This window comes from Protomyctophum parallelum, assembly GCF_964188405.1.
Source record: "Protomyctophum parallelum genome assembly, chromosome: 5".
Classification (NCBI taxonomy): domain Eukaryota; kingdom Metazoa; phylum Chordata; class Actinopteri; order Myctophiformes; family Myctophidae; genus Protomyctophum; species Protomyctophum parallelum.
The window spans coordinates 19,342,295-19,355,752 of record NC_139702.1 but is presented as its reverse complement, the minus strand read 5'-3'; the positions used below and the strand labels follow the sequence as shown (position 1 = coordinate 19,355,752).

Sequence of the window (13,458 nt, the reverse complement as noted above, 5' to 3'; positions counted from 1 at the left end):
GTGTGTGTGTGTGTGTGTGTGTGTGTGCGTGCGCGTGTGCGTGTGCCTGCGTGCGTGCATGTGTGTATTAGATGCCACCCCAGTGAATGCAGCCCTGAAATCCTATCTAGTGCTTCAAAAGCTTTTGTTGCACTCTAGCTTATAGAAACAGAGGAGAGAGAGAGGTTCACTCTAGCTTATAGAAACAGAGGAGAGAGAGAGGTTGAACATGTGGAGCAATTAGGGTGGGGGTGGGGGGGTGGTGTGACTGTTGTTAGGGTGGGGGTGGTGTGAGTGTTGTTTGCACCAGATGCCAAGGGGGGTGGAGGCAATGCAGGGGGGCTTTCAGCTTTTATGATGAGATGGATGGGGGTTGGTGTATTCAAGTGTGTGTGTGTGTGTGTGTGTGTAATTATATCTGTGTGAGACAAAGGCAGTATGGGAATGTGACTGCACATGTGTGTATATCTCTGTGTGTGTGTGTGTGTGTGTGTGTGTGTGTGTGTGTGTGTGTGTGTGGGTCCGGGACACATCTCTTATTTATGTCTGTATGCGTACATGTGTCCGTGCATGACTGTGTTTGTGTGCTGGCGTGTGTGTGTGAGAGGGTAATCGTTGGTTCATCATGATTGAGCCAAAGTAGGGGGGTGGGGTGGTTGAGCTCACGCCAGGCTGCAGTCGGTGGTCTGAGTGGGAGCTCTAGTGGTGGGCCAGGGAGCCATGCGTCTGAGGTGTGTGTGGGGTGGACATGTCAGGACATGCTCCGCTGCCAGTGCAGACCTGCAGAGGGAGCGTAAAAAGGGAGCAAAGGAAAAACGCCGAAGACAAGAGGCGATTGTTCCCCTCTGTTCACCAGCTCTCCTTCAGTCGTTCATTGATTTCCTGTTATAGGCAGACTGATCTGGTATAGGATGCAGTTTGACTGTTTGCGCCGAGCGTTTGTGCATGCATGTGCGGGGTGCAAAAATAAAATAATAGTTTTTCAAAAATGTTGCTGCAATATCACCAATGAGAGTTATCACCGTTTTAAATGCTATTAACATTTTTTGAAAGATGCTTCTGAACATAAGTGCTAGTTTGACCTCTTCAAAATGCTCTAATCTTACCAAAAATATAGATCTGCTCCAAGCTCTCAGTGCATCTATTTGTTCTGCTGTACATCATGCTTCCATAGAAGACATGCTGAATTCTATGGAATCCAAATCATGACTGAAATCAGTCATGGTGACTGAGAACTTTAACCCATGAATATTGTTAAATATTATACACAGCAAATTAATTTTATACATTTGCTAGATTGACAGTTCAGCGACAAATGACAACTAAACAAGACAAGGTAAAAGGGGTTGCTTAATGCGTGCACATAACAATACAAAGCCAATTGGCGAGCTCAAAACCGGATCTGATCAGTAAATAGAAACCGCTCCCCGAAAATAGGTCCCATTAGGTCGCCTGGTCGGCATTTGCGGGAGATTTATGACCCCTCGCGGGTGTCCGGGTGTGGACTCTAATTCCCGGGAGACTTCCGGGAGAGGTGTCTGAGGTGATGTCTGAGGATACAAGTAAGCTAGGGGGGGGGGGGGGGGGGTGTGTGTGTGTGTGTGTGTGTGTGTGCATGAGTGCGTACGCCGTACACACATGCACAGACACACAACTTTATCGTACTATAGTCATTCATTTTTCTGTAGCCCTACTGATTCTCTACCACCAAACAAGAATCCTCTCGTAAATCCTTGGATTTCGGAGAAGCACTTTGTCCTCATAAAGGTAGAAAAACAAGCGAACACACCCGAACACTGTGTTCCTGTGGTTAAGTGTAGTTGTGTTTCGCAAGGTTTATGTTTGCAATAACATTTTAATCAACACAATTTCCTCCATTCCCTTGCCATTACAACAATGTCGTCGTCTGTTGCTCACATTACTGGATGCCGGAGTCCTATCTGGACTTTGTCTACCTTCTGCTTTTTCAATGCCAGAGAGATAACAGGAACTTTACCAGGAGAGCATGAGGGCAGATGAACTCATCTGGCCGTAATGGAAATGTTCATTACGCAGAGAAGGATGGCAAAGCGGCATATATCTCCCGAGAGAGTGTTCCATGTTAGGAGCACACAGCGATCTTGTCATCTAATTTAATTAATTCTGCCTTCACAAACAGGCAGCTGTTGACGCTTTACAGAAACAAAACAGGGGGGAAAAAAGCATTTTGTTGGTAATGGCAACCACGGCACCAAATGGTGTGTGACTGGCCCCAGAGCCCAAAGAGTTTCTGCTAAAGCGCTGAGCAGATGGTTTTAAATGACTTTGTGACATTTGTTCTGGACCTTTTATTTCACAGCTTAAGCTGGAATTGTTCACATTTCTCCAAGGCCTCAGGATGAGTGCACACACACACACACACATGCACGCACACACGCGCACACACGCGCACACACACACACACACACACACACACACACACACACACACACACACACACACACACACACACACACACACACACACACACACACACAGCCCTAGAGTCTGCGACATGACACTCAGGTTAGTTTAGGTCAGCCTGTGGCCCCTTGGTTTTCATTCAGCTCCCTCAACTGAGCACTTAAATGATTAGGGGTCATTAAAACCGAAGCACAAATTAGCAGAAATGCTAACTGCATTACCAGGAAACAAAAGTTCCTCTACCGTGACTTAAATCAAGGCATCCAATATACATTAGCATCGCCTCAGTCCGTTGTGTGTAACTATATTATGCACAGTAAAACCCTCAGGGTTCATTTAACTCTTGAGAGTGTACCAATGTAACCAAAATGCAGGCATTTGCAAACTCTTACAAATGAATACGTTAACACTCAGGATCTTACTGTGTTCTCCTGCCTTGTGTTACTGTTGGGCTTTGCGAGGAGAAAACAATACGTTTGCAGGTTTGAAATTGATGCATTACCAGAAAATAGTTCTTTTTTGTGGAGCGTTGTTTTATAGAGGCCCCATTTTGTCAGACAGAGGCATATATACGAGACACAGTGATTCATCTTCCACTGCATGGTTTTTGGAGTTGCTTTATTAGCTGTTCTTATCTTCAGAAAGTAGGCCTGGTCTTTTGACTTTTGCATTGAATCCACTCCTAATAAAGAAGATTAGGAGGGCAAAAGACAGAATAAAGATGAGGTACTATTTCATCTTCAAGCAGGAAAGTAGCGAATGCACGTGAGCGGCCTTTGAAACATGCGCACATAATATTTGAGAGAATCAGGATCTGAAAAAGACCCTGTTGCAGGCTGGCAGCTAATCCCTTTTTATTTTGACAACCAATCCACTTAGTGGGGATCAGCCCTGAGCAAGCGGAAGAAAAAGTTGTTTTGCTTTCCAGTGTATCTCTGTATTATTCAAGGTTGTGGAAGTAACGACCTTCAAGTATAGCCATCTTGATGTGATGTGTGAGGTAAATGAATAGTCAGAGTTTCAATGTGTCTCTGTGTGCAAACACTTACATGTCTAGATAGATACATTTCCACTACCAATCTAAGTAAAGCTGTGAGGAGAGATGCCTTGTCTTGAAACACAGCAGCTTGTTGTCATCATAATTCCTCTTGTTTATCGGTAGCGCTCACCTGTTTTACAATGAACCTTTTAAGAATTCACAGCATAGCGTCCCTGGACTCCCTACACTTTCCCTTGGTGTTTCTACATAATTCTCGATGCACCTTGTGTATCTATGAATGTTTTATGATAACAACATGAAATCACTCACTGTGTGTCTATTTTTTATTTAATTATTTATGTTTTTTACTTTTCCTGACATCGTGCCTGTTTTACCAGATGGATATGGTTGCAGAAACCTTTCGACTTTTAGTTTTTTCCCCTATGCCATACTTCTTCATACAAAGGTGTCGGACGAAAATAGAAGATCTGTTTGTAGATACTATTGCCATCTTTCCCAATTTATGAAACAAATTAGTTCCATTTCTTCGGTTTTGGACACACAAGGCAACAGCAACTTGTATGGCACCTCACTGATGACAGATAAGAGTTCTCGAATTAATCCAATCCATCACTTAGCCAGACAACCAAACATTAAGCTTTTATTTTTTTTACTTTTTTATCAACCAATCAGGCAATCAGCATATCAATAATTAAATCAACAAATCAAACGGTCAGCTAATAAGTCGATGCTTTTCTTCCTCATTCTCAGATCACCGTCACCGACCATGGTGTCCCGACCAAGTCCACCACGGTGCGTGTCATCGTCAAGGTCCTGGATGAGAACGACAACCGGCCTCTCTTCTTGGAGAAGATCTACAAGATCAAGCTTCCGGAGCGAGAGAGGCCGGAGAAGGAAAGGTCGGCCAGGCGGGACCCGGTGTACCGGGTCATCGCCTCGGACCGTGACACCGGCCCCAACGCAGAGATCTCCTACAGCATCGAGGAGGGAAACGAACATGGCAAGTTCTTCATCGAGCCCAAGACAGGCCTGGTGTCCTCCAAGAAATTCTCCTCTGCGCCGGAGTACGACATTCTCACAGTGAGTATCTCGTTATATTAAAAATACAATGTATTTTGGATAATAAATATGACAGAAAACAAATCTTGAGTTACCAAAATATATAATATTTTGAATATATTGTGAAAATATATTTCGAGGGGCAACATGATATGTTAAATCATTTTGACAACTAGTGAACAAACAGCTACACATGTCCCCGCTTCAATTAGAGACCTGTGTTGTATGTTGCCCCCACGCTAACTTATTTCTGCTAATCTACATTCCAAATCTAAATTAAGATAAAGTCATATAATAAATAAATAAATAAAATCGCAACACAAATAACATAGCCCATATGGACAGACACAGCATTAATATACACTTATTACAATTATAAACTACACATTATTTGCCCACTCCTTTAACTCTGAGAGTATAAGAATGCATCAACGCTCATAGAGTTAAACTAGAACTCCAGTTTTGACTGTGTAGGATGTTTGGATGGGTCTGGGTTAGATGTTTGGCGGTTGTTTAGACTGTCTCTTAGAAGTAAACTGATTTTCATACCAGCTCCAACATGTCTACTGCAGGATAACATCCTGCAGTGTTGCATCAGCAATGCCATCATATTGACCCGTTCCACTCAATGCTCTCTAGAACTCTCGCTGCCTCCGTCCTTATGTCTCTCTTTATTTATTTCTCACAAGCTGTTGTTAACCTAGCATTTCAGAAAAACAAAACAAAAAAGCAGGCTGTGTGCTTTAAATAGCAGTGAGGATTTTAAGGTAACACATGTTCAATGTATGACTAATTGGCCTGTGTCACCCGAGGCCTATAGCTCCGCATGCTTTTTTGTATTGAGGCACATCTCACTGATTAAAGTGTGGAGCGTGTCAGCAGTTGGAATTTGATCTATTTTTCTCCTTTCACTCTGCAACATAAAACACTGACACCAAATTCTGTCTCGTATCGGAATCCGAATTTGTATTAACAATGTGCATTTGTATGTATTAGGAACTTGTCTCAGGTAAACGATTAGGCAGACCTGTGTCATGCATCAGTATATACCTTCATACCCTTACATCCAATCACAATAAAACAATGGATTGTATCACTGTGCTAACTTACAGACTAACAAAGTGGAAAGTGTTTAGACTAGAGAATCCATTTGTCTCAATTTGTAACTACTAGAGTGTACAAATGAAACCAAATGGAGCTTACGGGTATTATTGTATACGCCTAGAGTTCAATTCACACCTTGACAGTTTTTCTGTCCTGGACACTATATATGAACAAATGGCGTCGGTTCCTGCATTCATTTATGCGACACAAACATCCACGTCTTCCTCAGATCAAAGCGGTGGACAACGGCCGCCCTCAGAAGTCCTCTACATGTCGCCTGCACATCGAGTGGATCCCCAAACCGGAGGTGCAGGACGGCGCGTCTCCGCTGGTGTTCGAGGAGGCGCCCTTCTCCTTCTCCGTCATGGAGAGCGACCCTGTGGCCCACATGGTCGGCGTCATCACCACCGAAACCTCCGACGTTCCCGTGTGGTTTGAAATCACAGGTACAGCACATGCCCCAAGTTTGTGTGCGAGTGTGTTTGTCAAATTAATTGTGGGCGTGCATCTGCCTTTCAGTGTTTCCAGGTCAAATGAATGCGTGTGTGCGTGTGTGTGTGTGTGTGTGCGTGCACGTTCGTGCGTGTGTGTGTGTGTGTGTGTGCACACGCGCAATTGTTGCATGCACGTGTATCGGGATAATCTTAATCTAGTTTGTCCTTAACACTAGTACTCTCAGATCTAGTAACTAACCTCTTCTGTCGAATAAGATTAATTTTACTTTCATTGACTTTGACTACTTAGCCTGAGATGAACTCTGTGCGTGAAACTACTTTTATAATACCTTTTTCTGTGTGAATGCTTGACTTTCTCACTCACTCTGTCTAATCAATTTGTCACTGACATTTTTCTTCTCTTTTCTCTTCTTTATTTTTCTCTGGAATGTTCTGTCTGGATGGATTTATTTTTTATTATTATTATTATTCCATTTGCAAGGCGACGTAGAGGCTACTGAGATGTTTTACATTCTTCAGATGGCTTGTGACCACAACTGTACAGCAGAAGGTAGCTGCTGCGTATTTGAGAGATCGCCATGCAGTGTTTGCCTGTCCTGTCTGTGGTGTGGTGTGTTGTGAGCTGTGGTTAAAATGTGCTGTGTCACCTCACCACCCCTCTCCCAAAACCATCACATGACATTACATGAATTATAGTGGGAAATTTGGATAAATGGCCAATTAGGAAATGTGTGTATACATATTATAGATTATCGTCCCAGGAATGCGTTGTTGCCACAGGTTATAATTTGCTTATCACATACATCACACCATAGTCTTAGTTATTCACACAATGAGTAAATAGCAACCTTCCGGCCACGTTGGACGTGTCGATTTCAGTTAGATGGCTCACAGTGATAGTTTAGCGGTGACTAATTAATTAGCTGTTGACTAATTGGCAGCTACTCTCCCTCTCTCACACTGTGACGCTGATAAAGCTCCCCCAGTCTCTCTAACTATGTCCATATTTGGGCATAATCAATTGCATCTACTTTCAGGGATCTCCATATATGTTCTTTTGACACAACAGCAATAATCATTGCTACGATGTCAGTCAGCTATAATTTCAGTATTGTGACATCAAGTATAAAGGTTGCCTAATCACGTTGATTTGCACTGAGTTGTGGGCATTATCTGAACACAGACGCCCGCCGGTTTTTATTTTCAATTTTTCACAAAATACACAGAACACCCGTCCACAGCCCTCCCCACATACAAACCCACATACATAGAATACAACACAGTTAATAACAATAACAATAATAATATTATACAATAAACGACGCCCACCACAACTTCATGTTAGTAGATAATAATGCAGTTTGTATTGTGTAGTTGTATAGCAGTATATTTCATGCAGCATTCATCCTGTTGACATTGTTCTCTCAGCCACCCCCTCTCCCCTGCATTCATTCAGTGTTAGCATAGTGTTGTTAGCTGTCCTGCTATCTCTAATGTTCTGTCCCTCTTCATTGTTTTCCCACATCCCCTCCCACCTCCATCACCACACACACAAAAAAATGACTCGCCAGGTGGCAATTATGACAACCGCTTTGACGTGGGCAAGGCCAGTGGGACACTGATCGTGGCGAGGCCCCTCGACGCCGAGCTGAAATCAAATTACAACCTGACGGTGGAGGCCACAGACGGCACAAGAAACATCAGCACCCAGGTAATTGAACCGCTAATGAAACACTGAATGCCATGACGGCTTGTCATGGTGGTGTGAATATTCTGAACGGAGGGTGGGAGGAGGAAAGAGAGATAGTGACAGACAGACAGAGAGAGAGACGGACGGACGGACAGAGGGAACCTTGGCAGTTGGAGAGCAGGAGGAATGTACAGAATAAGGGGTAGGTAGAGGAGGGGAGATGAGAAAGGATGGACACAGAATAATGGAGAGAGATGGGAAGTGTAGAGTGAAAGAGGGAACAGTGTTGGGTGTTTTATGAATGTCATCAGTGGTGGAAGAAGTGCTTGAATAAAGGTAGCAAATAATACCACAGTGTAGAGACACGTCATACTTTTGTAAAAGTACAAAAGTATTGAGGCATGAACGTTGACTTACAGTACCAAAGTACAAAAATGTAGAAAAAGGCTCACAGTGATGCTTATTGTTGCTTAATGCTGATGCTTTGAGTTGATGCTTTTTATTTGAATTGAATGTTCTGTGTTGTAATGTGCTCTCTTGTTGCGTCCCATCGAGAGTCTTTAGGTCACGCTATTATATTTTTGTTCATTTTCATCATTTCACTGAGCTGTGCTTACTGTATCTGTGTCTCTACATGGAATACATGTCCCCAAAATGACATCATCAAGAGGATAAATTCGAAACTATAGAAATCTCATTAACTTAAAACAAATGGATGTGTGTGTGTGTGCGTGTGTGTGTGTGTGTGTGTGTTTATTTTAAGAAATAGCCCTTTATATCGACAGTACATGATAATGTATTTGTACTGTATTGTATATTCAGTGCTTGGATATCTATCCAACTAACGCATAGTTGGCAGGCAGAATATGGCATCCAAGAGGAATTCATAGTTTAATTTGTGGGTAAAAATGTACATGGAAAAGATTTGCTGCTGAAGGATAGTTCACACGTTTGATGGCAGCTTTCACACAAAGGCTTGTCATTGAAATATATCTGAATGATGATGTAGGCCTATTAAGTTCAGGAATGTATAGGTGCATTTTTTACTTTTGAAAACGTAGTTGAGACAATTTCTTGAATATAACCTTGTAGAGTAGCTCCATATTTCAGATTATATATATTTTTTCATAAATTAACGTGACTACTGCTTCATCATACAAGAGTGTAACAACATTAGTGAAACATTTAAGAAAAAACAAACAAACAAAAGAACACTGATGTTGAGAGGTGAGGTTTGAAATGTGCTGGCAAAGCTCTCTCGACTACATATGCCTGCATACAGTACCTTGAAGGTGCTTCCATTTTAATTTGGAAATGCCTGCAACCCTGGATAGCTGTGTTATTTATTTGGTGTTTTGCATTAACTTCTGACAGGCCATTCGAAAATCACGATAAAACTTTCCCTTACATGTTCTCCGATGGCAGTTATTCAATAATGGATGAACTTCGGCTGAGATGAAGTTCGGTAGAAATGAAGTGAGACTGAGATCCAGTTCTATGCAGAGATAAAGTTTGGATGAGATGGTTCTTCTGACCCTGGGCTTGAAGCGGTGGTCCCGGTGGTCCACATTCCTCCTCCTACTCTCTGCCTGCCATCTCCTCACAGCAACAGAAAGTACTTATTTTTTTCTCCCCTCATCGGCGGGGAGCTCCAGGAATCTTCCATTGTCTCATTCCCCAAGCAGGGCGAGAATGGTGCCGTCTAGCCAGAGGTCTTTTTTTAAAGTGTGCATTCCTCTGCGCTCTCCTTCCTCTTCGTCGTCCCTCTGCTCGGGGAAGCCGGGGAACACTCTAGTCCGTTTGCCTCTGCATGGGATTTTTATGGAGTCAGGGCTAAAGAAATACGATATGCAAGCTTACCCATGCCATGCATCTTGCATCTGCACATCTTGCACCTAGCAAAATTAATGAATATAGCAATAGTTTTAATAGTTTTAACAATTTAACAACAAAAATCTTGTTTCTGGCACAAAATATTTTAATTACATTTGACATAAAAATGTAGGCTATGAGAACCACTCTGTATAGGATTCACCATGTTTGGCCTACCTCTTCCGCAAAAGGTGGTAGTGGGGGAGGGGTGTGTGTGTGTAGGGGTGTGTGTGTGGGCAGGGTGGGGGTAGGGGTCGTCCAGCGGACCGCAGCCTGAGAAGAATCCATTTGTTGTCACTACGTATGAATGAGGCTTTTCATCAAACCGACCGAGCCTTGGCCATTGAAGCGCTGCCTTCGCTGCCATCTCAGTGGCGCCCTCAGTTGAACAACCTTCGCAAAAAACGTTCAGGGTCAACAACCCGTTGTCACAGCCGTGGTGTGCACTGGCTTCCACCCTCCTCCATGTCTCTTGTTTGAGATTATTGATAAGTAATTTGGACATGAAAAGTGAGACGGAATTAAAGGTTTGAGGCATTGACACGTGACATGGGCCATAGGTCATATTTGAAGACACTGATGTGGTATGGGAAATAGCTAGCGTAGAGAAAACCCTTCACCTGTGGTGCTGCCAGAAACGGATATTCAGTGGTAGATATTCAGTTTTTTTACTCAAGTAGAAGTATCAAAACGCCTACTGTCATGTTGATATACTTTGTCCTGTACTGTCCTGTACTATACAAATGTATTGAAAATATACTTAAAGTACCAAAAGTCGAAAGTACTCATTGTGCAGAATGTCCCGTTTCACAAGTTTTAAAACGTATATAAATCTTGAGCTTGTAGATCGGTTATTTTCAAATGGCCTGAAGTGGTTACTCTTTCCACCACTGCGTTCGGATATATTCTAGAAATGAACCTCAGCGGCCGAACTATAGACTTTTTCCAGTCCAAAATGATCACACTCAAAGGTGGTCACGTTCCGAAGACTATAAATATCGCTGTGTTCCGTGCCTTTTGTCCCCTGGCGGCGTGCGTTGACCAGAACAGCTCATATGTCTGTCCACAAAGGAAAATGACATAACACAATTAGTCACGGCACCAACGTGGCTTCAAAGACATGAGGCTTCTCTTTTCTATTGAGGCTTCTCTCTTTTCTATTCAGCGTCGGAGCTCATTAGCATGAAGCCTTTTGTAGGCTCCCCTCGGCCATCACAGTCGATCCTGTTACGGGACTATACAAGGAAGACACACACAAACATCTTCACCTCTCTCTCTCTGTGTGTGTGTGTGTGTGTGTGTGTGTGTGTGTGTGTGTGTGTGTGTGTGTGTGTGTGTGTGTGTGTGTGTGTGTGTGTGTGTGTGTGTGTGTGTGTGTGTGTGTGTGTGTGTGTGTGTGTGTGTGTGTGTGTGTGTGTGTGTGTGTGTGTGTGTGTGTGTGTGTGTGTGTGTGTGTGTGTGTGTGTGTGTGTGTGTGTGTGTGTGCAGTGCGCACGCTTGCCCTGGGCTTATTTAACTTCATAATCCCGATATCCTTTGTTGCACAACGAATAGTCAAAGTAGACAACCTACCGCCAGATCGAAGGTGGTTGAGGTGTGAGAAGAAGTATATATTTTGGGCGTGCTCTGTGCAGATATAATGACAGTTTCTGTTTCTGCTAAAGACATTCATCTGCTGTCATGAATGATTCACCACATGCAGTAGTAGGCCAGAGTACTGATGTTTGGTATTCCATGCATGCTTCTAATGGCTTGTCGGTGAGGGTGAGGTGACAGTAGCTCTGAAAGAGCACAGATAGTGCTGAAGTGTGGATGGGATTGAACCTGTGACATTTCTGTTGCAGGACAGACACTTACCTTGCCACCCACATAGACTGTTGAAAGTTAGAGTTATGAATTGTGGTTTTTAATGATTTCATTCTACACAGCCTTGACATTTCCTTAATGAGGTGTAATTACTTTAATTTACCTGTAAGTGGATTTTTTTTTAAATACGAGAGTACATGAGTTTATTGAGAGTTGAGAGTACATGGGCTTGACAAAATATATATAAAAAAAGAGATCTCAGCCTTCACAGTTTAAATAAGCTAACAATATACAGAGATTCTGCTGTGTGTGCACTTGCGTGTGGTTTACTAATAGGATGCTGTTTCACCTTTTGTAGTACTGCAGAGTTTCACAGAGCCTGGACTTTACACAGTTTAGATTTCCACCAACACACACGGCACACCTCGTGAAAGTCTGACTTATCTATTCCTCAAATCAAAGTCATGTGCAGGCTGCACTGCCAGACTGGCTGGCCTATTTCCCCCTCTGCCTGGAATGCATTCTGTCCCCCCCCCCCCCCCCCCTTCTCCTTACTTCTCTCCGTCCCTCTAACCCTTTCTTCATTTCTGATGCTCAGCCTTTCATAGCTTGCAGAAGCTGTGCATTCTCTCTTTATTTTCTCGTTAGGCCTGGCCACGGCATTGCATTGGTTTACAATAATTCTGTTTTTCGGTGTGGGGGGAGGGGAGGGGGGGTGGTTGGCAAATAAAAAAATGGTAAATGGTGCATTTATATAGCGCCTTTATCCAAGGCGCTTTACATAGATTGTGCATTACATTCACCCATTCATACACCGATTGCGGCGGAAGCCATGCAAGGTACCAACCAGCACATCGGGAGCAATTTGGGGTTCAGAGTCTTGCCCAAGGACACTTCGACATGTAGACAGGAGGAGCCGGGATTCGAACCGCCGACCCATGGATCATTGGACGACCTGCTCTACCTCCTGAGCCACAGTCGCCCCAGTCGTTGGAACGAAAACCTTTGAACATGAACAGCCTACTGTTGTTAATCCTGTGTTGGGAACGTGTACCAGTGCTCGGTGCCAGTGTCCTGCATGTGCCCAGAATCTGTCACCTGGCAGGGAAGGTGTGTGTGTGTGTGTGTGTGTGTGTGTGTGTGTGTGTGTGTGTGTGTGTGTGTGTGTGTGTGTGTGTGTGTGTGTGTGTGTGTGTGTGTGTGTGTGTGTGTGTGTGTGTGTGTGTGTGTGTGTGTGTGTGTGTGTGTGTGTGTGCGCGCGTGCGCGTGCGATGGCATCCTCTCTTGCATGGCACCGGGCTGGGTACTGTGAAAGCCCCCATGTGTCGTGCTTGTCTGTCACGTACAGTACAGATTGCAGATACTTTCTAAGATTTCCTAGATTTAAAAGTGACCCCTCTTCTTCCAAACCCCCCCCCCCCCCTATAATACCCATTGGGGGAGCTATATTTGCCAGCTATCTTTGGCAAGAAATTTGGTGTAGAGAGAAAATGAGCAGCCCAAGTACAGAATAATGATATAATATAAATATAAGTCTGGGGGGTTTAAATGGTTTACGGTCTGGTTAGTCTTGTCCGTTGGAGGTTGTTGGCTGTGCTGGGTGGTCCGTGTGGTCCACCATGGCTCCAGGAAGACGTCTGAGGGATCAGCTGATCCAGTCCAGGGGCTCAGCATTCCAACACAACACGCCGACAAGGAGCACTGCCAACCTGGCAGCCTTGGCCTTAAACACAGACCCCCCCCCCCCCCGCCCCCCTCTCTCTCTCTTGTCTGTCTCTTTTTTTTCCTCGTGCTGCCTATCTCTCTTGTGCTACTTTTCTTCCTCAATCTGTATCCCTCTCTTTCTCCGTTTGTCTTCTCTATACCTCTCATTCCCCTCTTCCCTCTCTCTCTCTCTCTCACTCTCGCCCCGCAGGAGGCCCTGCAAACTGTTCTGCCCACAATCTGCCTCTCCTTTCCTCACGTCTGCTGTTTTATCTCAAATCCACAACACAGCACTTCTCGCTCTCTTTTCTCTCTCTCTCTCTCTCTCTCTCTCTCTCTCTCTCTCT

General features: G+C 43.9%; 1 protein-coding gene across 2 annotated transcripts in view; it reads left to right on the top strand.

The window, feature by feature from the left end:
• Positions 1-13,458, top strand: part of fat1a (FAT atypical cadherin 1a) — a 91,407-nt gene that overhangs the window by 35,652 nt on the left and 42,297 nt on the right. For both annotated transcript variants that reach the window (XM_083765397.1, XM_083765396.1), the window contains exons 5-7: positions 4,172-4,501; positions 5,814-6,030; positions 7,611-7,750. In XM_083765397.1, the coding sequence (XP_083621523.1) occupies positions 4,172-4,501; positions 5,814-6,030; positions 7,611-7,750 (687 nt within the window). The remainder of the gene's footprint in view (positions 1-4,171; positions 4,502-5,813; positions 6,031-7,610; positions 7,751-13,458) is intronic.